Here is a 26,346-nt window from a genome sequence, read left to right as displayed (position 1 = left end):
ATCTCTCCTTGGGCTGCAGATTATTTTGGCTAATTGAATCCTAATCATTTGTTTTGCTCTGAAATTGCCTTTTCTGCTTATCAGATGGTAAAATCACTTTGCTCTCTCTTTAGTCCTTCTTCAGCCTCACAAATGTCAAGTGAAGGGCACGGCTTGGAACCCTTCTGGAATTCTGCTGCCATCGTTTGCTCAGGGCCTAAAGTTGAGATGAATGAGGCTGCAGTGAGGCTTCTCCAGAGATTCTTGTCATGTATGCAGGAGGAGAAAGCATGGGAAGAGGCAAATTTAGTCAAGAAGAAGCTATAGATAAAATTTAGCAGGTATATTTTTCTCTCTCAAAGCTTAAGAGTTGGAACTGAGAATGTCGTGTGCTGTTTAACTGCTTAGTCCCTTCAAATAGCAAGGAGCTATAGGAGCTGGAATTCACGAGAGGCAAGTTTTATGCCTGTATCTCTCATGGACCAGTTGTATCATCATCTTGCCTTGCCCCAGTTTCCCTGACTGCAAAATGGGGCACACCATTCCGCTCTTCTTTCTTCTCTCATGCTTCTTCTCACTGAAGTGGTTTGATATTTGCATGTGATGAGATCTGGAAGGGCTACGCTGACCAGTGTAACACAGTCTGTCAGCACATGATTCACCCTGCATGCATTAATAGTTCTATTGAGCTGAATGGAAACACTCACATACTTAAAATTTCTGCTTCATCAGGGTTATTCTCCTTGGCAAGTGGGCATGGTCGAGGTCTGAAAGAGCCAAATGTTGCCGTGTGAGCTTTTGTGGGACATTATGCAAGAGTAGTCGTGTCCTGGTCAAGATCTCTCTTGCTTAATCACATTTGCCAACTGAAATTCCCCTTGGGAACGGGACTCTTCTTCGCTTTCTGTTCTAAACTAGTTAGCGGTATTTCTTTAGTTGATTAAGCAGCTGCTGTGTTTATGCTTGAGTCTCCCCTTGCACGCCTCTGATTTCAGTCCTCATAGAATCACGTAACAGTTTGGGTTGGAAGGGAGCTTAAAGCCCATCCAGTCCCACCCAGACACCCATCCAGACACCTCCCTCTGGATCAGGGGCTCCAAGCCCCATCCAACCTGGCCTTGAACCCCTCCAGGGATGGGGCAGCCACCCCTGCTCTGGGCAACCTGGGCCAGGGCCTCCCCACCCTCACAGCAAAACATTTCTCCCTAAGATCTCATCTCAATCTCCCCTCTTTCAGCTCTAAACCGTTCCCCCTCATCCTATCCTTGCAGTCCCTGATCAAGAGCCCCTCCCCAGCTTTTCCGGAGCCCCTTTCAGTACTGGGAGGCTGCCTTATAATAATAGTCCTAGTTAAAAAGTGCATTTTAATGGCAAACTGCTATTATTATTATTATAATTGGTATTTATTATGAATGGTAACTGTTAATTTCAGGTTTTTGAGTCTAGTGAAAGTTGTATAAATTGAGATTTAATAGTATCCAAGTATAAAATAAGTTCAGGAAATGGAGAGACCAAAATAAACGCTGTACAAAAATCAGTAGCTTTGCTTTTCCTTCCTTCTGCTCTTGCAGAGCCACATGCTGACTCCAAGGTGGGGGAATGTTCTCTGAGCTTTTCCTTTGCTAAAGTTTTCTGTTTGGCCAGCTTTCGGTCTGTGTTGTTGATTATACTTTAAATTTTCCAATGGTTTATTCTCTGTAACCATTTTTTTCCTGGACAGAATGCTTTCTTGTGGTCACAGCCAAGTGTCCTTGGGGGAGATGCTCTGCCTTTTTTTACCTAATACGAGACGTAAAATGCTGCCATTCTCATTTGATGAATGTCATAGCTGCTCTACGCATGTGGCAAAGGAGGAGAGAAGGAGGGATTTGGGGTTATTTTTGATCAGAGGCGGGATATGCGTTTGGGGTATATATTTTGAATCATTTTCAAACCAGATGGAATACCAAGTTTGGAAGAATGTGGCTTGACCACACCTAATTTCAGACCTTGGAATTGAAAGGAGGAAAATGGAGGAGAAAAGGAGTCGAATGAAAAAGGCTTGGGGGGAAGAAGGAATTATATGTTCAGGAGTAGCCAAGGATTAGCAACAGAAAAAAAAAATGCATATATGCATGTAATATAAGGTACTAAATTAGCTATGGGGAGAAGAGAAAGGACAACTTGTTCATCTTTAGTGTAAGAACAGTTCTCTCTAACCAGAATCATGCCTATAATAAAATGGTAAACAAACAAGCCCATGTTTAAATGACAGGAGGAAGAGATGCCAAAGTCTGAGGATTCCAAAGAAATCGTTTGTGAGGTCTCACCCCCTGTATGTGTGGTGATGACATGTGAAGTGCTGTGAATTAAAAGGTTGGCACTGGAGGCAGAGACATTTTAGAAAGCTGGTGGAAAGCTAGAACTGTAATTTTGGTGTATTTTTGACCCTGGAGTGATAGAAATAAAGTAGCCATAGGGGTCTGAAAGAAGTGCCCTCTGCTCATGAGGAGAATGGGTTGTGGTTGTGCAGACCTCAGAACTGGAGTTCATATGTGGTAGCCTTCAATCTGATGTACATTTTAGGAATGAGGTTTGGGAGGTGAATTGTTGCTTAGCTGTAGGCCATGAAAGAAAGTTGGTGTCTGGAGTTGGAGCTGAGAGAATCTGAGCAGTATTCAGTGCTTGGTTTGGGGCAATAAAACTACATCATCGCTTCAAATGGCTGTTATTTTTCCAACCTTTCCAACAGGAAGAATAGGTTCCCCATTGATTCTTCCCAGTTTCTTTCAAAGATAGGTAATAGAATCATAGAATGGTTTGGGTTGGATAGGACCTTAAAGATCATCCAGTTCCAAACCCCTGGCATGAGTAGGGTTACCTTCCACTGGATCAGGTTCCTCCAAGCCCCACTCAACCTGACCTTGACCACCTCCAGGGATGGGTGTGCATGACTCCTCTGGGCAACCTGGGCCAGCGCAGACAGCTGTGACACCAACCCAATGCAAACCTTCAAAGAGTCTTGCATCTCTAGCAAATGGCAGTGGCCAAGAAGGTGTTGGGCTGGGCTGCTGCCTATTATGGAAAGCTAAACTAGAGACGGAAAAAAACTTGATGGAATTGAGATAGTGATCCACGCTCCTACTGACGTGCAACAGTTCCCTGTTTTGTCTTGATTAATGGTTACCTAATGCTGTTTATAAACATGACAAGTGAATGGGTTTTTACCACTTCTCTCATGCTTTTGACTGCAAAGATTTGACTTAAGACTAGTTTTTTCCCCTCAGTTTAATACAGTCACATTGCTCATTGTTATAAAACTTTTAATATGGCTTCTGTTTCTCTTTGGCATTTACATTCTTCAAATATTTGTTGGCTGCTTCACTTTGTTGACCCTTCAAGTTTCTTTCCATAAACGAGCCTCATGAATCTTGTGATGTTTTTCTTGCTTTGAACTTACTGCAGTATAAGAATATCTTTCTGGTTATATGGCACTTTATAATGAAGTTCCTAGTAGAGATCTACTGATCATACAGGGCAAATATTTCATCAGCTTCCATGAGATATGATTGATCAGACTATGCAGCTCTGCATCAATTAGATGATCTTTAAGGTCCCTTCTGACCCAAGCCGTTCTATGATTCTGTGATTAGTGTTTTCTGCTACTACATCAAGCGGTAAGAACATGTTCAATTTGCATTACACACTCACCCTGTATATTGTTGAGCTGCTTTCTTGCTTCCTCAATTCTTTAGGGTTCTGGACATGCAGAGTTGGGGTTTTTCAGCCTGGAGAAGGCTCTGAGGAGACCTTATAGTGACCTTCCAGTACCTGAAGGGGCTACAAGAAGGCTGGGAAGCGGCTGTTTACAAAGGCTTGTAGCAATAGGACTCGGGGCAATAGGTATAAACTGGAGAGGGGCAGATTTAGACTAGACATAAGGAGGAATTTCTTCACTATGATAGTGGGGATGCTCTGAAGCAGGTTGCCCAGAGGAGCTGTAGCTGCCCCATCCCTGGAGGTGTTCGAGGCCAGGTTGACGGGGGTCTTGGACAGCCTGAGGTGTCTCTGCCCATGGCAGGGGCGTTGGAACTGGGTGGGATTTGAGGTCCCTTCCAACCCAAACTATTCTATGATTCTATGCCTTTCTGTTTCCTCTGTTATGCCTGTTTGGAGTAGGTACAAAATCAAGGAGAGTGGTACGGCAGCGTTCTTCATGCTTTCCCCAGAAGAGAATCTGTCACGGTCTCTGTTTGAGCCAGGTTTTTGTATGTGTGTTTATACACACTTTCGATATGAGTCACATTGTTACCTTCTGCGTTTTATAACCTCTCTGTAGCGGCTGGCCTTTCGAAGGGTTTATATTTGAAAATACCCGTGTGTGGAGGACAAATATTTGTGTTGTTGCTGGCTGTGCTGCCTGCTGCTGTGGCAGGGAAGGAGATGGTTTGTCTTGTGTCGGATGAGGTTCGGAGAGGACGCACAGTCCCTCTGGCTCAGCAAGATGAAGAGTCAGGATGCCTGTAGAAACGACTGGGTAGTCAGAGAAGAGCTCTTTGTGGGAATAAGGAAGCTGAATTTAGAGGTAGCTGGGGGTGCTTAGGTCTGTTCTGCTCCTTTGTCATCACTGAAATATTCCCTGGTGGTTTGCACAGTGAGGAGTACAAAGATGAGAGGGAATGGCCTCAAGCTCCGCCAGGGGAGGTTTAGGCTGAACATTAGGAAAAAATTTTTCATGGAAAGGGTCACTGGGCACTGGCAGAGGCTGCCCAGGGAGGGGGTTGAGTCACCTTCCCTGCAGGGGTTTAGGGGATGGGTGGACGAGGTGCTGAGGGACATGGTTTAGTGATTGATGGGAATGGTTGGACTCGATGATCCGGTGGGTCTTTTCCAACCTGATGATTCTATGATTCTATGATATTTAATAAAGCTTTATTCAAGTGCCCCTGGAAAACGTTTGGGATGCTAGGGATGTGCAACAACACAGAGAAGCTGTACCGGGGCAGTAGAATGGGTAGATACAGATAGGAGAAAAGAAGAAATCCTGAAATCCCATAGCGAATGGAGTGAGGAGCAGCCAGGGTTAACAGAGCTTCAGTGATGTGGGCTACAGGGCATTCTTAAAGAGACAGTGGGTGCTTTTCTTTCCAGTGGGCAGCAGCCAGTTCAGATGCCAGAGCTGCAAAGAAGGCTTTGTTTCAGCCATGCCAAGCTGCTATCAGAGCGGGGAATCTTTTTGTCTGCTACTTCTGAGAGCATAAAATGCATCGGAGCAGTAAGATTCTTGCCTGGTTTAATAATCTCTTCCCTAGCAGAATTGCTTCTGTCTGCAGTTTAAATGGTGGTTTCGGAATCGGAGAGCAGAGGAGCAGGGAGGACACGCAGCTGCACCCTGGGAAATGCGATGTGGTAACAAGTGGCGATGCCATCACTGAGCTCTTCATTTTTCATCTCCCAGGCAGGCAGGAGGACTCCATCCTGTGGATGCAGGTTCTTTGCGTTTGTGTGTGTGTTGTGAGGTCAGGCAGCTCCTCCGGGCAAAGGATGCCCTGACGCAGTGCAGGGCTGGGATGGAGAGACAGAGGTTTTAACCGAGAAAGCAAAGTGGGGTTAGCAGGGATGAGGATGCGCGAGGAGATGATGAGCAATGTTCTGGCTGCATGGGAGTAGGGACTGGACTGAGTTATTAGTGAGTTTCTGGGTGAGCCCAGCAGAAGATTACAGAATCTATCCTGGGAAAAAGGGTCAGGCAAGGTTAAGAAAGTCAATCAGTGAGAGTGGGGATGAATCGAGTGTCTGTGAACGGGGATTGGGATTGAAAATCATAGATGGTTTAGGAAGAGCCTGAAGGTAGAGACTGGGGTAGTGCTTTGGGGGGAGGCTTTAGAAGTCTGATTTTGGGTGGGATAAACAGATTGGAACAGTCCAGAAGAATCTGGCATGGCTGTAACTTTTATTATGTGACATAGAAGTGCACGCTGCCCCGGGCAGTGCTAAAGAAGAGATCAGACCCTTTTAGTGCCCTTTATCCCCTTTCGTCTCCTCATAAATCTACTCAGGGGTCTGAGCTATTCCAGTGTGCAGCGTGGAATAGGGAGCGGAGAGGTGGTGGTGGTGGAGGGGAGCGAAGGAGCAGGGCATGTCTGTACCAGGAGATGGAGTGTAGCCCAGCCCCTGGCACAGAACAGCCGATGTGCATTTTACTCCCTCCAATGGCAGCTATTGAAGGTTTATCCAGATGCCAGGAATTCTCCCTTTGCACTGAGCTTGCCTAGGAACAGCATATAGGGGGCTGCTGCCTCATTGCTGGGAGGAGAAGGGGATGTGGCTTTCTCATATTTGGTGGGGTGTCCAGAGAACATTGTTTGTGTTGGGTTGGAGGTGAAATACTGTTGCTGCTCGTCCTCTGGCGGCTGCCATCACAATATAACTGGAAGTACAATGGCATGTGAACTGTGTCCTGAGGGGATAAGAAAAGAAGGATACATAGATAATGGAGGCAGCAGTGCAATGATTCACAGGGTCTGTAATTAATGGCTGATCCGTTTCTGTTGTTAATTTATCTTGTGTGTATGACTGTCTTAGAATCATAGAATCATAGAATAACCAGGTTGGAAGAGACCCACTGGATCATCAAGTCCAACCCTTCAACCTCTTGTTTTGCTTTTCTCTTCATCCTCTCTCAAAGTAAGCACGAGTCTTGCAGCTGGGATGCACTCAGACCCTGCTAGTTGAAGGTGGCTCCCTTCATTGCAGCAGGGTTTGAAATCAGTGCAGCCTCTTGTTTTTGTGCCTTTCGCTGCCTGGTGGAACTCTCGCACTGTGAGCTGCTCAGGGCAAGGGCTCTGTCTGCAAGGTGCCCTCAGCACGGTTCTGTAAAAGAAATCAACACAGGAGTTCCTTTTATTAGTGTTCAATCCCAGAGTTGTCCGTTAGCATTATTGGTGTGCTTGTTAATCACAGAATCATAAGACAGTTTGGGTTGGAAGGGACCTTAAAGATCATCCAGTTCCAACCCCTCTGCCTGGGCAGGGACACCTCCCACTAATAATAATCTTATTTTCAGACACGCTGACTGCTGTATGTGTTATCTGTCAGTGCAGCAGAAATGCTCCTGGGGTAAAATACACACCAGCTTATCACCAGTGCATTAGAACAGTACATATAATGGTTTCAGAGGAAAAAAGAGGTGGGTTTAGTATCAAGTGGAATTTGGCAGGGGGCTTAAGGATATGTAAATGTCTTTGTAATATGTGATTAGAAATTCAAGACAGTGAATCTGTGGGAGGTTAACTCAGGCAGCCTTTTCTGCTGCATCATTCCAAACGGATGGTTTCCAGGCCAGGAGCTTTTACCTATCCACGATGCATTTGCTTTGTTTATTTATTCTGACCAGCATGCAATGCCTGCCCGTGTTGGGATGCAATTCTGTTGGTCTCAACATACAGAGTTGGTCCTACAGAGCAAAACTGAGTGGTTCCCCTTGTGCTATCCTTCCTCCTCATTTTCAAAGATCACGTTGAATTAAAGAGGGCTCAAACTGCATTAAATGTCCTCATGGATAATACTGTTTATGCAAGTGGCGTCCGTAGTTATTGTAGGGATCTTGGTTAGTTCCTCATGTGGTGCAGTTGTTGCTGAAGAGACTGTCTAGAAAGATACAGGACGTATTAAAAATGCTTGTTCTATGTGATGCAGGGTGCAGGTCTCGCTCAAACACACCACTTGTTGATGCTGAGCCTAACTCCTTGCAGCCTCCTCCCTAACATCCTTTCACCTTGCCTGCTTTTGCCTTTCCACGTGCTGAGCGTGGTGTTGAAGACAACAGGTAGGGCTCTGTTTCCTAGGTGAGGTGGGATCTGCGACTTGTGAATGTCTTTAATTCTGTGGGGTTTCCTTTGTGCAATTAACGAGAGCTAATTAGCTCCTTTTAGTGCAGTCTCCTTGCAGAGGTAGCTGACCTCTTGTTAATCCTGGATTAAGTTCTTACTAAGAACTGGCTCTTTGTGTGTCCCAGTTAAGATGTTGACACTTTGTTCTCTCTCTCTCTCTCTCCTTGTTCTCCTCCCCCTCTTCCTCCCTGTGCCTTTGAGCACATGATTGCCTGCCTCCTCCATCCCCCTCTACTGTAGGAATCCATGTGCTCTTAGCAGCCACTGTATCTTGCTCCATGAGAATGCCACTGGTGTTCAGAGTACTGTATAAAGATTTTTGCTTGACCTGGTACCTGTCTAAGAGCCCATTTTCTGCAAGGGAGAAGGAAAAGTTCAGGCAATTTTCCTTAATATTGTGACAATACTGTGGGGTTTGAAGAATAGCATCCATTTGGTATGCTGGAGGCTGCAAGGGTGTTCCATGGTCTGAGCAGGAGATAGTGAACAGGAGCACATGTTCCAGTTGGAGGACTCAGCCTGTACAATGCTGTATTTTCAAACGCAGAGCCCATGCATTCATACTTAAAGGGAGCGTCCAGGAAAATAGCAGCTTCTGTGCTGCAACAGTGGTATGAGCAGAAAAATTTAACAGAGGGTGCCCGGAGAAGTCCCATCCCTGGAGGTGTTCAAGGCCAGGGTGGATGGGACTTCGAGCAACCTGCTCCAGTGGGAGGTGGCCCTGCCCATGACAGGAGTTGGAACTGGATGAGTTTTAAGGTCCCTTCCAACCCAAACCATTCCATGATTCTATTTATTACCATCCAAATGTGTTAGTTACGACTACTGCTAATCCTGCTTGTGGGTCTTGAGGTTGTAGCACTACACTGAGTTTTCCTTGAGGACACAGTTTCTTGATATTTTGCATATGTCTGTTTGAAGAGAAAGCCAGAAGGACTCTGCAAGTGCAAGTGTCCCCTGGTTCTGTTCTGAAGTCAACTGAAAAGCAGAGAAGTTGGGGAATAACTGTCTCCATGGCTTTAAGTTTTCGAAACAGATCGTATTGAAAATGGGCAAAGAATTTTTGGGGAAGGGGAAATAAGAAACCTTAATGTGTTTTCAAATCCAGGCTCTCATTATTGCCAGACATTTGCTGACAGAGAAAGGCTGCTGTTTGTTTCTTTGTCACTGACATGGCTTACAGGGAGGGTAGGATTGCTCTAACTGGATATAGAGTTTATTGCAAACCCACTTGTTGCTCTGTAGGCCTGGATGTTAAGGTACTGGACTGTCTTGCATTTGTCTGTCATCAGGCCTGGGCTTCAATTAATTGGACAGCGCATCATTTCCTCTCACCTGAGAGATGCAATATGTATGAGTGTGCTTGTGTTACGGCTGGGTCTGAGATAGCAGAGCAAGAACTTGCCATTCGGTCCAGCAGGCAGTGAAAGTGTGGCTCGTGCTGTGTGCATGAGCACTGGAGAGCCTGCTACAGAGAGGCGTGCTCAGAATTAGAGCATCCTTGGAGGAGAATGCTCCTGATGTGTTACTCCTCACCTTTCTGTAGGGCTTGGTTCTACTGCGGCATGCAGGATGTGGTGTGTGACCATGTCATGCTGTGAATAACTCGACAGTTGAGCCCTCCTAAAGCTGTCCTTCACACGTGAAATAATGCCCTGGTGTTTGATTCTTTAACACCAGTACCAGGGCTGAGAGATATAAGTGCAAGCAAACCCAGCCAACATAAAACACATTTGCAGCTCTTGAACAAAACAGGAACCGGTAGCTTCACATTCAGAAGAACTTCCTTAAAGGCCCCTAATGGTCCTCTTCTCAATGTGGCATTATCAAAGTATTCTCACCATGAAACAAGCTGTCTTCATAGTGACAGGAATGGTGCTGCAAAGACCCACAAATGTAACAAGAATATTTGTTCCTCCTAGAGTTCTGGCAGGAGTTCTGCAGATCTGATGAAGTTTGTAAAGCATTTGAGGTGTTGCGTGATTTTTCAAATTACCCATAAGCTTCCCTTTTGCAACCCATCCTAGATAAGCCTGAGAAGCTTTTCTTTAAGTCTTGCATTTTTACTACTGCTCTTACGGTGCTTTTGAAAGCAGAACTTTTGTTTGATTCACCTTCTCTCCTGACAGTCTGAACGAAGAGTGGGTAGGTCTTAAACTCCTGTGTTAGGTCTATCCTAACACTTCAAGACCTGCTTTGAGCCTTTGTGTTTTCTCCATGGCTCCACATTCATTAAAGTGAATTTCATTAGAGCCTTTGGGTCAGTGAAGCTCTCTGACTACTGAAAAGTAGTGTCTCGATCAAACCTTAATAGTCATTCAGACAAAACATACCAGAAGTTGTAGAGGCTGAGAATCACACTTGCAACTGTTTTCATCTATCTCTAAATGCCATAAAGAAAAAACACCGAAAGATTCAGAGACTGGAAAACGAAATTGGATCATTCAGATCTCTCTTATAAGTCCTGTTGAATGCAAGGTATATGTTCTGGTTTTGGCTGGGATAGAGTTAATTTTGTAGGTTCTAGAGTGCTCTGTTTTGAATTTAGTATGAGACTAATGTTGATAATGCGTTGATGTTTTAGTCACTGCTGAGCGGTGCTTGCAGAGAGTCAAGGTCTTTTCTGCTTCTCACACCACCCCACCAGCGGGCAGGCTGGGGGTACAGAAGCTGGGAGGGGACACAGCTCAACAACTGACTCCAACTGACCAAAGGGATATTCCACACTATATGATGTTGTGCTGAGTATAAAACCAGAGGGATTTAGCTGGGGAGCTCATTGACAGGCTGGGCATTGGTCAGTGGCTGATGAACAACTGCATGGTGCATCATTTGCTTTATGAATTATGTTATGATGATGATGATGATGATTATTCCTTTTCTGACCCATTAAACTGTCTTTATCTCAACCCCGGAGTTTTACTTAAAAAAATTCTCTCCCTCATCCCACAGCCAGGTAGGCAGATGGCTGCGTGGTCTTTAATAGCCTGCCAGGTTAAACCACAGCAGTTTAAGGCTTGACCAAATGGATTCTGGTTGAGGAACAGAACAGTAATTAGGAAAATAAAAAAAACTTGGCATATTGTTTGTCACAGATGGACAGTCTAGCCTTGAATTTGTTGCAGGGGTTAGTTTTGTTTACATCCAAAAATATGTGTCTCTTGCCTAGTCAGAATTCATCTATCTTCAGCCTTCAGCACTCGCTACCGTCTCACTTTCATCTGTCACCTGCTCTTATCAGACTTGTCTTCCAGGTGATCATTTAAAGCTTGTCATTCCTTGGCCTTCAGTCTGCGTGGAATGGATTTGTCTTTTATCATTTGTTGCTCTTATCTGAACTCTGTCCAGTTTATCCACATTGTTCGTGTGTTGGGACTAGATACAGTCCTAGATGTAGCATTTCAGTGGAATTCACACCATCCCTGGATATGGAGGTACCAGTGCATTAGACACAAGGAAGAGGAAGTTTTATGTTACATCTCATTTTCTTTAAATACGTTTATAAATTCACCGATTCATGAACATTTGTGAGCATTTGAAGCTTATAATGGTCAGATATATAAAGTCAAGGTGCATGATATAGGGGCTCTGATGAACCTCTTGATTCTCCCGAGTGGACAATGAGGTTTTCCTGTGTTCCTTTTTGTGCTTTAGGTTTGTATTAGAGAAGTACTTAAGTGTTTTTGGTGAGGACCACCAGTTGCAAAACACATCAGGTTTATCCATAAACATTGGGACATATTCATTGAATTGAAGATTAAAGTCTTGAGAAGAAGGCTTTGGAAAATTGATATAGTTCTGTGTTGGCAGAAGGTCAATGTGAGGACAAGATGGTGTAGGATTTGGCCCTAACTCTTCATTGCTGGTGATTACTTAGCTTTACAGCTTCTCCTGATAGAGATGGTTTGTCTCCACACAGGTAGAAAGCTCCATCCTTATCGAGACTTGCAGATTTAAGGTAGATGTTGCTGGGTGAAGTGATAAATATTGTTTTCAGCTCTTGTGCATGGGTTAGGGATTCATTTGGTTTGGTACTCTTTGTTAATCTCCAACACTTTCTCATTTTAACAGAAGTTTCTCCAATGACTGCAGAGAAAATGTTGAGAAGATGGGAAGGGCAGGGTTTTGGAACTGGATGATCTCTACGGTCCCTTCCAACCCAAACCATTTGATGATTCTAATACAACCTGAACAAGTGTGTGCTAATGAAATTAGAGGAATAAAAAACACGTTTGTTTTTATGGAATGAGATTTTATACACCAAGTTTGTGTTTGGGGTAAAAGCTGCTCTATTTTAGATGGCTGTGATTGGCATCACTGTAAAGAGAGAAGGTGAAGAAAGAAGTGTGGCCACAAGAGGGATGTCACAAAATTGACATCAAGCTGATGGTTCTTTCAGTTGTGCAATGTGTTAATTAAAATAGTGGCAGTTATACAGTGAACTCATACATCTCTATGTATTCTCTGAGTAACATGAAAAAGTTGATGATACTATTGTGCTACCCTGATAAAGGTTAAGATGGTGATAGTGGTTTCAATTTAAAATCATGTGCAAAATTTAAATTGCACAGTGGTGTGAGTCTGCTGGCACAGAGCATTCATTCTTAGGAGCAGAGCACCTTCCACTCCCACTGATTTTGATTATAGCAAAATGATGGATAATCATCCTTTTGGAAAGATGCTTTTTTTGGGGACATTAGCACTGAAGGCTGTGATTGATGCTAAAGAGAAGAGAAAATGGTCAGGCCAGTGTATGGAAGGGATGAGGAATATTTACATCAGCTAAGGCACAGCTCCTTCTGTTACCAGTGTGGAGCAGTAAGTCCTTGAGGGGTTATTCACAGCAGCCAAGTGTGGCTCTAGCAGATGCCTGGCTTGGGTACCCTGGATCATACTCTGGAGTTGCCTGCCTGGCTCAGTTGGCACCACGGGGAACTTTGAAATGAAACATCTAGGGTGGGCGATGTGACTGGAGACTGCTGAGGAGTAGAAGTGATACGAGGTGATAATTTTTAAACTACTGGAGCCACACTAGTACGTAAACTTCTCTGGATGCTCTTTAAGACCTGTCGACACTGGAAAGTTATGTCAGGTTTAAAGCCCTGAACACCATCCTGGTGTTATTCTCGCTCCCCATCCCTGGAGGTGTTCAAGGCCAGGTTGGATGGGGCTTGGAGCCCCTGATCCACTGGGAGGTGTCCCTGCTGGTGGCAGGAGGGTGGAACTGGATGGGTTTTAAGGTCCCTTCCAACCCAAACCATTCTGTGATTTTATAATCCGGAGTACGTCCACATGTGGACACTGTTGGTGCAGGAAGCTGTTCCACATCAGTTCTATGCTGTTTCCTTGCACAGAAAAGGTCTCAGTTCATATCCTGGAAGGAAAAGCACGAACAACTCAATTGTTTTATTTTTCTTTTTTCATCCTTTAGCCTGTGTCATTTATATTGTACCATGAGAGCCCTTGAAAGGGACTGACACCCTTATTGTGGCATGAAGATGTGCGTGAGGGGGTGTGTAGGGATACAAAGGAGTGTGTGTCCCAAAGAAACCCCACGTCCTGATACAGCTGTAGAGTTGTAAACTTTGCTGATAACATTTCTTTAAAAATCCCAGGCCTGTTTACACATGGATAAGCATGAAAAATGAAGCCAAACTAGCTCCCTGGATGAAGCAAGCTAACTCGAGTTGAGGTCACCTTAATTCTGAATGAGTGTGTCCTCACCGCATTTAATTCGGTTTGGATAATCCACTTCACCGGTTAATTACGGTTTAATTTTCCGGACTGTTCCTGTGTTGACACGCTTGCAGGTTTCGAAACTTTCTCCCACGTGTGCACCCAGGGAGAATGGACAGGGATTTTTCCTGCCTGAGGGATCCGGTTAGCCCAAACTTTAGGAACAACACCTTAAAGTGGCAGGTAGAAGCGGGGGGACCTTGGCAAAGCAGGTGAAAGCTCCCCCCACATCCCTTTCCCTCTGGCAGGAGCAAGGCTGGCATTCGGGGGGTGTATTATACAAAGGGGAGGGATGCAGGGAGCATGTGTGTGTGTGCATGTCCTGGGAACATGGGAGCACATGTGTGTGAGTGCATGTGCCAGGAGCGTGTGTGTGGGAGCATGAGCGTGCGTGCATTTCAAGGCCAGCTTGGAGGAGGCCTTGGGCAGCCTGACCTAGTGGGAGGTGTCCCTGCCCATGCCAGGGTTGGAACTGGAAGGGCTTTAAGGTCCCTTCCAACCCAAATTATTCTGCGATTCAATGATTCTGTGTGCTGGGACTGCGTGTGCATGCATGTGCCAGGAACACGTGTGCATGTGTGAATACATGTGCCAGGAACATGTGTGCGTGTGCAGGAGCAAGGTGGGAATGTGTGTGCTGGCGATGTGTGTGTATGTGTGAGTGTGCTGGGAACGCGGCACCACCTGTGCGTGAGTGTGTGTGTCAGGAACATGTGTGTGGGAGCGTGTGTGTGCATGCATGTGCCAGAAATGCATGTGCAGGAGCAAGGTGCGAGCATGTGTGTGTGCTGGGAATGTGGGAGCACACACGTGTGAGTGCACGTGCCAGGAATGTGTGTGTCAGCACATGTGTGCATGCGTGTGCCAGGAACCAGTGTGCATATGTAAACGTGTGTGCTAGGAGCACGTGTGCAGGAGCAAGGTGTGAATGAGTGTGCTGGGAATGTGTGAGTGTGTGTGTGCGCGTGCATATGCTGGGACTGCGTGCGCGTGTGCCAGGAGCGCGTGTGCAGGAGCAAGGTAGGAGTGTGTGTGTGAGTGCGTGTGCTGGGAATGTGGGAGGATGCACGTGTGAGTGCCAGGAGTGTGTGTGTGTGAGCACCTGTGTGCACACATGTGCCAGGGACACGTGTGCATATGCAAATGCATGTGCTAGGAACACGTGTGCAGGAGCAAGGTGTGAATGTTTGTGTGTGAGTGTGTGTGTGTGCATGCATGTGCTGGGACTGCATGTTCACGCGTGTGCAGGAGCGAGATGGGAGCGTGTGCGTAAGTGCATGTGCTGGGAATGTGGGAGCACACATGTGATTGCATGTGCCAGGAATGCGTGTGTGTGAGCTCATATGTGCATGCGTGTGCTAGGAACACATGCATGTCCCAGGGATGTGCACATGCAAATGCATGTTAGGCACGTGTGTGCAGGAGCGAGGTGTGAATGTGTGTGCCAGAACATGTGTGCGGGAGTGTGTGCATGAGTACGTGTGCTGGGAATACGGGTGCAGGAGCATGTGTGTTCCAGGAGCGCGTGTGCATGCGGGAACAGGCGTGTGCATGCATGTGCCAGGAATGTGTGTGGGTGCAAGGTGGGAGCGTGTGCGTGAGTGCATGTGCTGGGAAGACGGGAGCACACACGTGTGATTGCATGTGCCAGGAATGTGTGTGTGCATGCGTGTGCCAGGAACACATATGCATATGTGAATACATGTGCCAGGAACGTGTGTGCAGGTGCAAGGTGGGAGCATGTGCGTGAGTGTGTGTTCTGGAAATGCAGGAGCGTGCACATGTGAGTGCATGTGCCAGGAATATATGTGTGTGAGCATGTGTGTGAATGCGTGTGCCAGGAACACATTGCACGCATGTACTGGGGACACGTGTATATGCAAATCCATGTCCTAGGAATGCGTGTGCCGGAACATGTGTGCAGGAGTTTGTATGTGAGTGAATTTACTGGGAATACGGGTGCGGGAGCGTGCGTGTGCCAGGAGCGCGTGTGCGTGCGGGAGCAGGCGTGTGCGTGCATGTGCCGGGGATGTGTGCGGGAGCGCGCCTGTGCGTGCATGAGCCAGGAGCGCGTGTGCGTGCGGCGGGGGGAGCGACGGCAGCCCCAGCAGCATGCCTGGCAGCTGAGATAGAGCGGGGCTGCGGGTGCCCGTGAAGCAGCCCCACGCGTCCTCGCTGCGGAAGGGGCTCTGGGATGGTGCAGGAGGTGAGTATCCTCCCATCGCACCGCTGGCCCACCCGTGCTGTCCCCTCCGCCACGCACGAGTGCATGAATGAATGAATCCGTAGCCTCTCCGCGCTGCACGACGGTCCCTAATGGCTACCAGGTTAGTGCCGCTCTCCTGTTCCTCTTGCTGATGCCTCTTCCTCCGGCCTCTGGCTGTGGGTGCCCTCCCGCAGGCTCCGCACGCGTGTGCGTGGATGCACGCGTGGACGAGACAGAGCCAGAGGGCTGGACACGCCGTGCTCGAGCGGATCGACCATCCGAGACGTACGCTCGCAGGGCAGATTAAATCTGGAGTCCATGTTGGTTGCTGCTGCTGCTGCTCCTTTCTCTTTGGGGGACTTGCGAGCAGACAGCGTGACATCATGTTGCAGAGATGCTTCGCTTCTCTCCCCTTCTACAAGCTGATTCCTTTTTTTTCCCCTCGTTTTCCCCCATCCACGCACTCTCTCTCCTGCGTCGGAATCGCTAGAGCAGCCTTTTCGATTGTTTGAACCAACCGATGAGCAAACCCGGTTGTTATTTTTCAGCTTTCGTTTCTCTCATCCCTCCTCTTTTTTTTTTTTCCCCTTTACGCCTACTGCCTCTCCCATCCCCCATTCCCAGAGGGGCAGTTATTGCTCTGGGAACATCTGGGAATACGGGGAGAGGCAGGAGGGGGTTGGAGTTGGATGAAGTGGCGGCGCGTTATGGGAGCCGCGGCAGAAATAGGGTGTTATTTGTTTGCCCATGTGCTCCCTCGCTCTTCAAAGGGCTTGGAGAGCATGCACGCTGCTGTCCTGCTTCTGTTTTGCGTTCCTCTCTGTGTTTATATATTTGCAGTGATGGGGAGAGATGGAATTTGTTTTGCGATGCTTTTTCAGGCTGTTCTCCACTGTCTATACAGGTGGCTTTTTTTTTTATTTTTTCCTTCTGGCAGCGAAGAGCAGTAGGAAATGGGGACTCATTGCACTGTGTGTGTTTATAGGCAGAGTCTGATGAATCCTCTAGCAAATTGCTTTTTCTTAGATTACCATTGACTGGCATTGTCCTGTCTGTCATGGAAATCACTGGCTCAGTAAAGAGGACACATCCCTGTTTCTTTTTCATTGTCACATGCATCTTGAGGGGAATTCCTTTTGAGGGTTCTAGATTTAGGATGGAGCTTGCGATTTGGGGTCGGTAGGATGGGAGGAAACTTCAAGCTGGATCTCAGAGGTATATTTTACAGCAGTACAAGAACTTTGGCTGTCCAGTGTTCTGCCAAGGGCAGCCCCCAGCCACCCGTGCTGCTGAAAGCCAGAAAGCTGGATAAAGCATGAGGGATGTGTCAGGGGGGTGGGGGACAAGCCTGAACCAGGTCCTCAGGACAAAGGGCTGTGTGTGACTCTTGTACAGAGGGTGTCTGACTCTTCCCAGTATCGGCTGCAGCCCTTGGCCCTCTCTATTTTTAACTTCCAGCTGGACAGTGCTGCTGCGTGTTAGAGAAAAAGGGAGAGATTGCTTAGGGGGTGTCAGGGTTAGGGGACGTGAAATTGTTGGGTTGTTGTTTTCAGAGTGGTAAAGGGATGAAACGTCAAGGGATGAACAAAAGAAATCAATTTGATCCCAGCTTTGAATATCGCCCTGTCTTCCATTGACTTGTGAAAGCTGAAGAGCTGATGAGCAGCAGGAGTGAGTGGGAAGATGTAAAGCTCTAGCTTTGTCTTCTCCTCCTGAGATAGACAATATCCCTGTCCGCCCCCGCTCTGTCATTGGTAAGACGCGGCGTGAGGCTTTATTAGGCGTTTAATCTGCAGTTCATAAAATCCCTGCCACAAGGTTGGAATGTGCTCAGGGGGACGCTACCTGCGCTGGGCGTTAAGTCCTGGGATGCTCAGAGCCTTGCTGAAGTTAGAGCAGGAGATGGGCAGAAAGGAAGAGTGTTTGTGCTCTTCTGGAGGTAGCCTAGGAGTTGTACCACACCTATGTCCTCATCCATGGATCTTTATCACAAGCTGTTTAATGCTATATTGCATTTTTCTCACTCTTCCTTGAATGATGCACATGGATTGATGTATGACAACATTGACTCTCCAAACCACTAAAAGATTTTGATGTTAGGCTGGAAATAATGAGGTTTAAAAGAAACGTGCCTGGATTTATTTTAATTTTATTTGTTTTTCTTTGAGCTGTCAGGTTTTTAAACTCCACATCAGAGGTGGCTTAAGAGTGTCCTTCATTATTTATTTATTTTTTAAACAAGTCTTGCAAGTTCTTTTCTGTCCCAGGTTCTGGGCTGTGAGATTTTGAAGACAGCATCAGACATCGCGATTTGTGTTGTTAATTATGAGAGCCGTTGACATTGTGGTGGGGAGGAGAGGAAATAAAGCCTGCGTCGGTTCCTCCTTTGGAAGGGCAACCTTAGGCTGAGGGACCTGCAGGTGACTGTGTTGGGGCTATGTCTGTATCAGATGTGCTGTCAGCTTCAGAGGGATGTGAAAGTCTTATTTTCCACTATTCCCCCTTAGTTGCTTCCCAGATTTCATTGTATTATCCATCGTACTTTGATCCATATGGTTTGTCTTCCTTCTGAGCGAATGGAATGATAATAATTTATGCGTGATCAAGGGGTTTAGTGTACGATTTATAACACGTGTTTGTTTTCTGTAGATTAATGGTTCTTGCTAAATTACGGCTGGTGCAATATTGGACGCTATTATTAAGATCTGTCTTCAAAGCATTTTCCAACTTGTTCTTGGGAATATTACAATAACTCCAAGTAGGAAGGGAGTGGCGGAGGGATTGTTTCAAAGGCAGCGCAGTAGGAGTTTCCATTGGCTCTCAGACCATTTGTCCATCAGAGTTGATAGTCTGTCTCTAGTGGTAACCAGGATCAGATGATTCAGAGAAAGACAATGGCATTGTTAATAATACATTTCACCAACCTTGCCTTGCTACGTATGGGCAGAAGGCAAATTCCTTCCTAGCACTTGCAGTGATTTGCGGATCCCCTGAAGCATAGTAATTGCATTAATTTTATCTCATGAATATGTAAACATGCTATTGAATGTCATAGGAGGAGGACACCATTCTGTGAAACGTCAAAATAATCAGAGTAAATTTTTGACAAGGGTGGACTTTTCTGTTAAAAACTAGTTGTTTGAAGAAAAATATGCAAAAAGCATACTGTTCTTGCTGTTCTTTTTAAAGCAAATGTCATGAAACACAGCTGAGTTTCTGCATGGCCTTATAGCCGTCATCACTTTTGATTTATTTAATTAATGGTTTCTTTTTTGTCTTTGTTACTGGGAGATGCGTAAGTATAGCATTTTGTTATTGCTCACAGAGCATCAGCAAGCCCAGGGAATTGCTCGAGGGATATACGGCGGTTTTCATTCTTGGATTATCAATTTGGAGTGAATGTAGGTTGGTGATGACCAAAAGTTGTTACCATCTGCTTGCTGTGTGGTAGACTGCATAATGAGCTTCTGAATCTCATCTTGTTCCAGTGATGTCAGACTGTATCACAGAAAAGTGTCTTCGCAGGCGTCTCGTTAACCCCTTACTGGCTGTTTCTGAGGAGAATTAACTCTTTTTGTCCTACAGCCAGGCTTGAGGTGCCTTCTTCACCCTGCAGCTTTTTCTGCTCCTCTCAAGACTTTGTCAGTAGAGCTCAGGTTTATCATAGAATCATAGAATCACCAGGTTGGTAGAGACCCACTGGATCATCGAGTCCAACCATTCCTATCAAACACTAAACCATGCCCCTCAGCGCTTGAGCATCTCCTTCATTCTTGCTTAGGAAAGCACGTAAGCACAGGCCTGACTTTGCACAACCCATAGGCTTCAGCGGGTCTACAAACACAGTTAAACACGCGCCAGACAAGACGTAGTGCTCAATGCTTAGCAGTGTCAAGCCCGACATTTGCAATGCCCTGGGCCCTACAGAGCTTGCTGTGGGCTTGCTTTGAGCTGCTCGGAGATGTAAGCCCCTCCAGCAAGTTCTTTTTAGAACTGTGGCAGACTTGGAGGCTGCAGATTAGCTTTCCAGATCAGGACTTTCTTCAGCTACTCCAAGGTTTTTAGTAATATACTGCAGGAAACGGTGTCATTGATCTTTCTCAGCCACCTGAGAAGCTGGTGATCACAAGGAAGGTAGCAGCATCGTGTGCCTGAAGCTGCCACTGGCTTAGGTGAACTGCTGTCCTTGTTACAAATCCTTGGGTACTCTTTATATTACTCCTGGCTAAATTCTAATTCACATCCTGCTACTGGTGGATACATATGGATTTGCTGCGCATCTTCTTAGTCTGTGTGTTATCGCTACCCGCGAGGAGACCAACAAGCCCCTGTTGTGCTGTGTAGCCACAGGTGCTGTGACCCTGCTCTTGCTACAGGCTGTTGTGTCTGGAGGATGCCTGCTGGCTGTCAGGGCACGTGTGATTTGGGAAAGAACCGTGCCAGAGTGCTTGTCTTACGCCCAGGGATGACTGTGTTTTAGCAGCAAGGCAGAGTGATTATTTCAGATCTGATGGGATGGACAGACTTCCATGTCAGTTCAGGACCACTTGAACGTCATTCAAGCAGAATTTATTTAACGGGCTTGAAGAAAGTCGGGTTTCTTGTTGAGTTCTCTGTTAGAACATTTCAAAGAGTCCTCAGGGTAGCAGTAAGGATCCTGAGCTGAGCTTGTGGCGTACAGACTCGCCTTTGCCAAAAGGTACTGCTTGCTTTATCTCTGTTCACCAGAGAATCTGTATAGGAGATACTCTCTTGGAAGAAACGGTTTGGCCTTTTTGCATCTTGCCTTGCGTCCTTGCTTCATGGAGTGTCCAGGGTAGGGGGTGACCAGGTAGCTTGTCCATGCATCGCCAAATATTCCTTGTTTTCCCAGCACCTAAAGAAAAGTTCAGCTCTTCACCGATACCGAGGCTTCTCCTCCATGTTTCTGAGCAGAGTCTGGCCTCTTCCTAGCCCATCACACTGGATCACACTGTTTTTACTGCTGCTGCGATCATAAGACGAGGTGTTTCTCATAGGCACAGTATGGACATAAATGAAGAAGGTGTATTCTGCCTTCTGTGCTTTCCTTATGCTCCATGCAGGGGTTTCACCCAGGAGCAAGGGGCTGCTGCTTAGGTGGGCTTGTTTGTGTTCTGTCCTTGACTTAATGTGTTGCATCTACTAAAGGCCACGCTGCAGGGGTGTGCGAGGTCCTGAATACGCCTCGGTCAATTAGGTCTGTAAAGCATTATTTATTACTATTATTTTTTTTCAAAGTGGGTCAAGCCGTTTTGGCATTTCAGGCGTTGATTCCCGGTTCAATTGCAGGCCTAGGTCACTATGGCAACTGCAGAAAGCGTTCGTCATGGCTCTGCCTTGGGTTGGATTCAAACTTCAGGGACTGAGCCGGAGCAGCGAGAGTCGTGAGGGGCTCAGGGCAGGGGGAGGCGAGTGGGATGGGACTGCAGGCTTGTGGGGTTTGTGCCTGTCTTCTCTGGGTTGTGGATGAAGGGCTGAATTAACCATTTCTGTTTGTTCTTCATTGTGCACACACCCGTGGAGTCCTTCATGTGAGAGATATTCAGCGTGGTCCAGTCATCAGAGAACGTGGGGTGTATTCAGACCAATGGAGTTTGATCAACTCGCTGCCACAGCCTTAGAGGAGAGCCTGAGAAAGCACCCTTGAAGCTATCTTTTTTCCCTAGCTAGCATAATACGTATTTGCGGATTTAAGAGCTGCCCAGCAGAGAAAGTCTTGGGGGTGCTGGTCAATGAGAAGCTTGACATGAGCCAGCAATGTGCGCTCGCAGCCCAGAAGGCCAACCGTGTCCTGGGCTACGTCAAAAGAAATGTGGCCAGCAGATGGAGGGAGGTGATTCTACCCCTCTATTCCTCTCTTACGAGACCTCATCTGGAGTATTGTGTCCAATTCTGGACTCTTCAATGTAAGAATGAGATGGAGCTGTTGGAATGGGTCCAGAGTAGGCTACAAAGGTGATCCGAGGGCTGGAGCAACTCCTATACGAGGACAGGCTGTGAGAGTTGGGGTTGTTCAGCCTGGAGAAGAGACAGCTCTGAGGAGACCTTAGAGCAGCTTCCAGTACCTGAAAGGGGCTCCAGGAAAGCTGGAGAGGGGCTGTTTACAAAGGCTTGTGATGATAGGAGGAGGGGGAATGGGTATAAACCGGAGAGGGGCAGATTTAGGTTAGACATGAGGAGGAATTTCTTCACTATGAGGGTGGTAAAGCACTGGAACAGGTTTCCAGGGGAAGTTGTGGCTGCCGCATCCCTGGAGGTGTTCAGGGTCAGGTTGGATGGGGCTTGGAGCCCCTGATCCAGTGGAAGGTGTCCCTGCCCATGGCAGGGGTTGGAACTGGATGGGCTTTGAGGTCCCTTCCAACCAAAACTATTCTATGATTTCATTTTTAAAGTATACCAGAGTTGCTAAGTGCCTAGAAAACTAACCTGGAAGCCAGAGTCTGCCTAAGGTTGTGCTTGGCAGAGCTGGCACCAAGAGCTGGCTGCGGTAGCATGAACTGAGCCTGCGCAATGTACGTGTGCCAGCCTTAAGCCAGTCAGTGCTGATGCTGCTCCTGTGGAGCTGCAGCAGTGTGGGTTATTCAGTTGTGACCAAAAAACCCACCTGAGGAGCTTTGCAAGACCTCGGATGATTAGCTTGGATCGGCCTCCATGGCTCACACTGCTTAGCGGTGCCTGTGCAAGGTGCATAAAGCCAATTTGGGAGCATGCGTGTGCTCCAAGTGAAAACTGAGAATGTGCCCTCTGTGCCTGTGTGTGTGATGTATATTTCAGCTAGTGTTAATCTATTTATTGCAGTCTGCAAAAAGCAGAATTTGTGTCATTTCTCATTTAATTGCAATTCGAGTAAAAGAATATCAAACTTAGCAGGTTTCATCTTAAGTTTCATGACGCATGGTGCAGCTGTACCCTGGTTTTGAGTGGTTATTTTGTGCTTTACTTAAGAAGCAGTAAAAACTCAGTGCTCTGTCATAACTGTAACCTGAAAGCCAGCAGAACCTTGACTGAATTTGACTTGGTCTTTATAGAGTTGCTTGAAGCCGAAACTCAAAGTGAAACTCGTATGAACTCATATGAATGGAAAATGAGAAGGACGTTGTGCACGATAAACTCAGGTTTCGTAGAGCTGTTGGAGAAAAATTAGTACGTCTGTTCAAGCAGATTTAGTGCTGTCATATGTGACTTGGGAACATTCACTTAAAGTTCTCGCCTTGAATTTCTGGGGACCTCTCAAACAAACTGGTTTATGCCAAATCAAGTGTGGTGGGGGTAAGATTTAGGAGATGTGATGTAATGTGATTTAGTGTAATGTAATGCCTGATGAACAGTAGCGCAGTGTGAGCAGGCACAACACAGCCTCAGAGTTTAGAGTTCTTAACCGTACAAATGGCAGTGCAAAATCCTTTCCATCTCTGGAAGCATTGCTGATGAACTTCAGGTCTTAGTACCATTTGCACAGCACCTTCTGCCCGTGCCTGTAGTTGCTGATTGCAGCTGGTACGCTGGATGTCACCGTGCTGGGTTGTGCATCTTGAGTTTAGCCAGGAGAAGAAGCAGCAGGAGGACAGAAAAGGTGAAAAACCCATTTTAACTGGATCAGTGGAAAGTCTGTGAAGAAACCTGATAGTTTTGTACGCATCAATAATCTATAAAAGCGCTGATAATTTTACTTAATTATATACTTAAGCTGTTGCACTCAGTGCTGCTGGGACAATGGTCCAGAGCATCTTTTGCTCAGTCTTTTGTTTGGTTTCAAATATGATGTGGAGTGATTAAAGCTTGAATGTTGCTGTAGTTGTGCTGTATGTGTGGTTAGTGTTCAGTGTAACTGTGTCTTGCCCACAGGGAAAGGGAGGATGCAGGATGCTGGGGCATCTCTCACTCATGAGATGGGTTATTGTTAGGTGTGAACTGTGAAAAAACAAGCTGAGCGGTGCTAATTACTCTACCAGTACTAGAGCCAGCTTGGGGTTTTGGTGGCATTTGAACAAGCAGCTTTTTATTATTCTGTTTCTATAAGATTTTTCAGTCTATTTAGGAACATATAACAGAATGGAGCCTGTAATTTAATCCATCTTCCTTCCTGCTTGCAGAACATTTTGCAAACCCATTTTCTCTTGCTTGTTCAATATCTGTATGGATTTCCATTCTTTATATTCTTGAAAATATCTTCCAAGGGTTTTCTGCGAAGCACAGCACTCCTGTTCTTGCCAACTGCAAGGTCGTTGCCTGCATAAGTATGAAATTTGATTCTGTTAATGTTTGCAGAAGCAACTTTTTTTTGTATGCTTTCTGCAAGTTGTTTAGGGAGAATTTCATCACTTGTGCGTTAATACAAGCAGCGAGCAAATAGAGGATAATTTACGAGACCAGTTCATCTAGTTCTAAACCAAACCAAACTAAACCTGGTAACTCCTGGAGGTGCATTTTACATTATCTGCCCATATCTGCTAACTAACCTTTGTAAAATGTTTTCAGCATCTTCAGAGGCAGATAAGATTTTTAGCTGAGAAATTATGAAACCTCAGGCATGTATTCATCTTTTCCGGTCTTCCAAAACCAAAATGATCCATTTTAACTCTGTCTAGTTCTGGAGTCCTCAGCACAGGAAGGACACGGATCTGTTGGAACGAGTCCAGAGGAGGTCACAAAGATGATCTGAGGGCTGGAGCATCTCCCGTACGAGGACAGGCTGAGAGAGTTGGGGTTGTTCAGCCTGGAGGAGAGAAAGCTCCTAGGAGACCTTAGAGCAGCTTCCAGTGCTGAAAGGGGCTTCATGAAAGCTGGGGAGGGGCTCTTGGTCAGGGAGTGCAGGGATGGGATGAGGGGGAAGTGCTGAAAGAGGGGAGATTGAGGTGAGATCTTGGGGAGAGATGTTCTGCTGTGGGGGTGAGGAGGCCCTGGAACATGTTGCCCAGGGAAGCTGTGGCTGCCCCATCCCTGGAGGAGTTCAAAGCCAGGTTGGATGGGGCTTGGAGCCCCTGATCCAGTGGGAGGTGTCCCTGCCCATGGCAGGGTGTTGGAACTGGATGGGCTTTGGGGTCCCTCCTAACCGAAACCTTTCTATGATTCTGTAACTACGTGACTGTACATCCCATTGCGAGAAGCAAACTTCAGTTTGCTGTAGCCCTTAAGAGTTTGATTGTGCAAGCTTCTTCAATTCAATCCCTTACAGCTGTAATACCTTCAGTGTTTTTATGCTGTCTGCTCTTCCATCTCTCAGATGTGTTCTGCTTTCTACTGCTCAGAAGATAACAGGTTACCGTAGCCATTCAGTGTGGCAGAATCAGCACAGAGTCCATCCTTGGATCAGCCCAGGTTCCACGGTACCTGCAGGCTGCAGAGTTCAGCAGATCCAGCTGGAGAGACCTCAAAGATGTTTGGGCCAGTCATAAATAGATTTAACTCCTGAAGAAAATGAATTACATAGGGAAAAATGGATGTAGTGTGTGGTGTTTTGAAGAGTCTGTCAGGAAGAAGAGGTAGCAAAAGATAAATACCAGTGAGGAAATACGAGTTTTCCTGTTCTATATAAATACGTGTGTAACTGGCTTGCTGATTTAGGTGTTTGGACATTTGCTGAAGGTATGGGATGAGAAGTTCCATTCCCATAGAGGTTTCATAACTTCTGTTAAGCTCTGAAAGGACTTGCTTTTCCCCTTGCAAAAGGGGATTTTTTTTTTTATATAGATCATAAAAGCTTTAATGTTATAGCAAAACATTTTTGTGCCCAGCTCTAGCTGGTATGGGAAAGGATGATTTGACACAGGAAATCATGACCGTGTTATCCGTCATCGCAACTCCCCTCCCAGCGCCCCGTCGCGTTTGATGCTCTTTAATGGAGTGTTTCCATTTTTGTGTATCCTGTTGCAAGCGGTTGCACTCGCTGACATAAAATAAAGGCGGGATGGAGCGGGGCTGTATCAGGAACACACTGGCAGGTCCCTCGTTCTTGAGGGCAAGTTTGGGTTTTCTAAGCTCAGTTCATCATTTTAAACGCTTGGAGCCGAGGGGAGAGAATGAGTTCATTCTGTGGTCAGATGAACTGAAGAGTAGGTGGAGAAAGGCACTGGCAGGCGTTGTAGTTCCCTCTGCTGTGGATAATGATATCTGGCTACCAAGACGTAAGTCACACACGTGGCATTGGGTACCTTGCTTCGGAAAGACAGATTTGTCCGCTCTGCTAGTGAAGGAATCTGCAGGTGATGCTCCCATCTCGAGGCACGGGTGCGGTTGCTTTCTGTGTGTGCTGAAGGTTATTAACCCTTCTCTTTCTTTCTTTCTGCAGTACTGCCAGTAACTCAAACCGCAGCACGCCTGCCTGCTCCCCGATCCTGCGCAAACGCTCCCGCTCCCCGACACCGCAGGACTCCCAAGGAGACGCCATGGTGGAAAAAGGCTCCGACCACTCATCAGACAAATCCCCTTCCACGCCGGAGCAGGGTGTACAGCGTAGCTGTTCCTCTCAGTCAGGCCGCAGTGGGGCCAAGAACTCCAAGGTGAGGAGCGAGCAAATGACTTTGGCCATGACGT

The 26,346-nt window shown here is 46.5% G+C and overlaps 1 protein-coding gene across 19 annotated transcripts in view; it reads left to right on the top strand.

The window, feature by feature from the left end:
- Nucleotides 1-26,346, top strand: part of GRAMD1B (GRAM domain containing 1B) — a 127,150-nt gene that overhangs the window by 61,461 nt on the left and 39,343 nt on the right. For 17 of the 19 annotated variants that reach the window (XM_069876497.1, XM_069876484.1, XM_069876482.1 and 14 more), the window contains one exon: nucleotides 26,102-26,312. In XM_069876497.1, the coding sequence (XP_069732598.1) occupies nucleotides 26,199-26,312 (114 nt within the window). In that variant the 5' untranslated portion in view covers nucleotides 26,102-26,198. Of the gene's footprint in view, nucleotides 1-15,687; nucleotides 15,914-26,101; nucleotides 26,313-26,346 lie in introns of those variants that run through there. The other 2 variants (XM_069876498.1, XM_069876496.1) reach the window with 2 other exon arrangements.

The sequence above is a fragment of the Phaenicophaeus curvirostris genome, chromosome 25, assembly GCF_032191515.1.
Source record: "Phaenicophaeus curvirostris isolate KB17595 chromosome 25, BPBGC_Pcur_1.0, whole genome shotgun sequence".
Lineage (NCBI taxonomy): Eukaryota > Metazoa > Chordata > Aves > Cuculiformes > Cuculidae > Phaenicophaeus > Phaenicophaeus curvirostris.
This window is presented reverse-complemented; position numbering and strand designations above follow the sequence as displayed.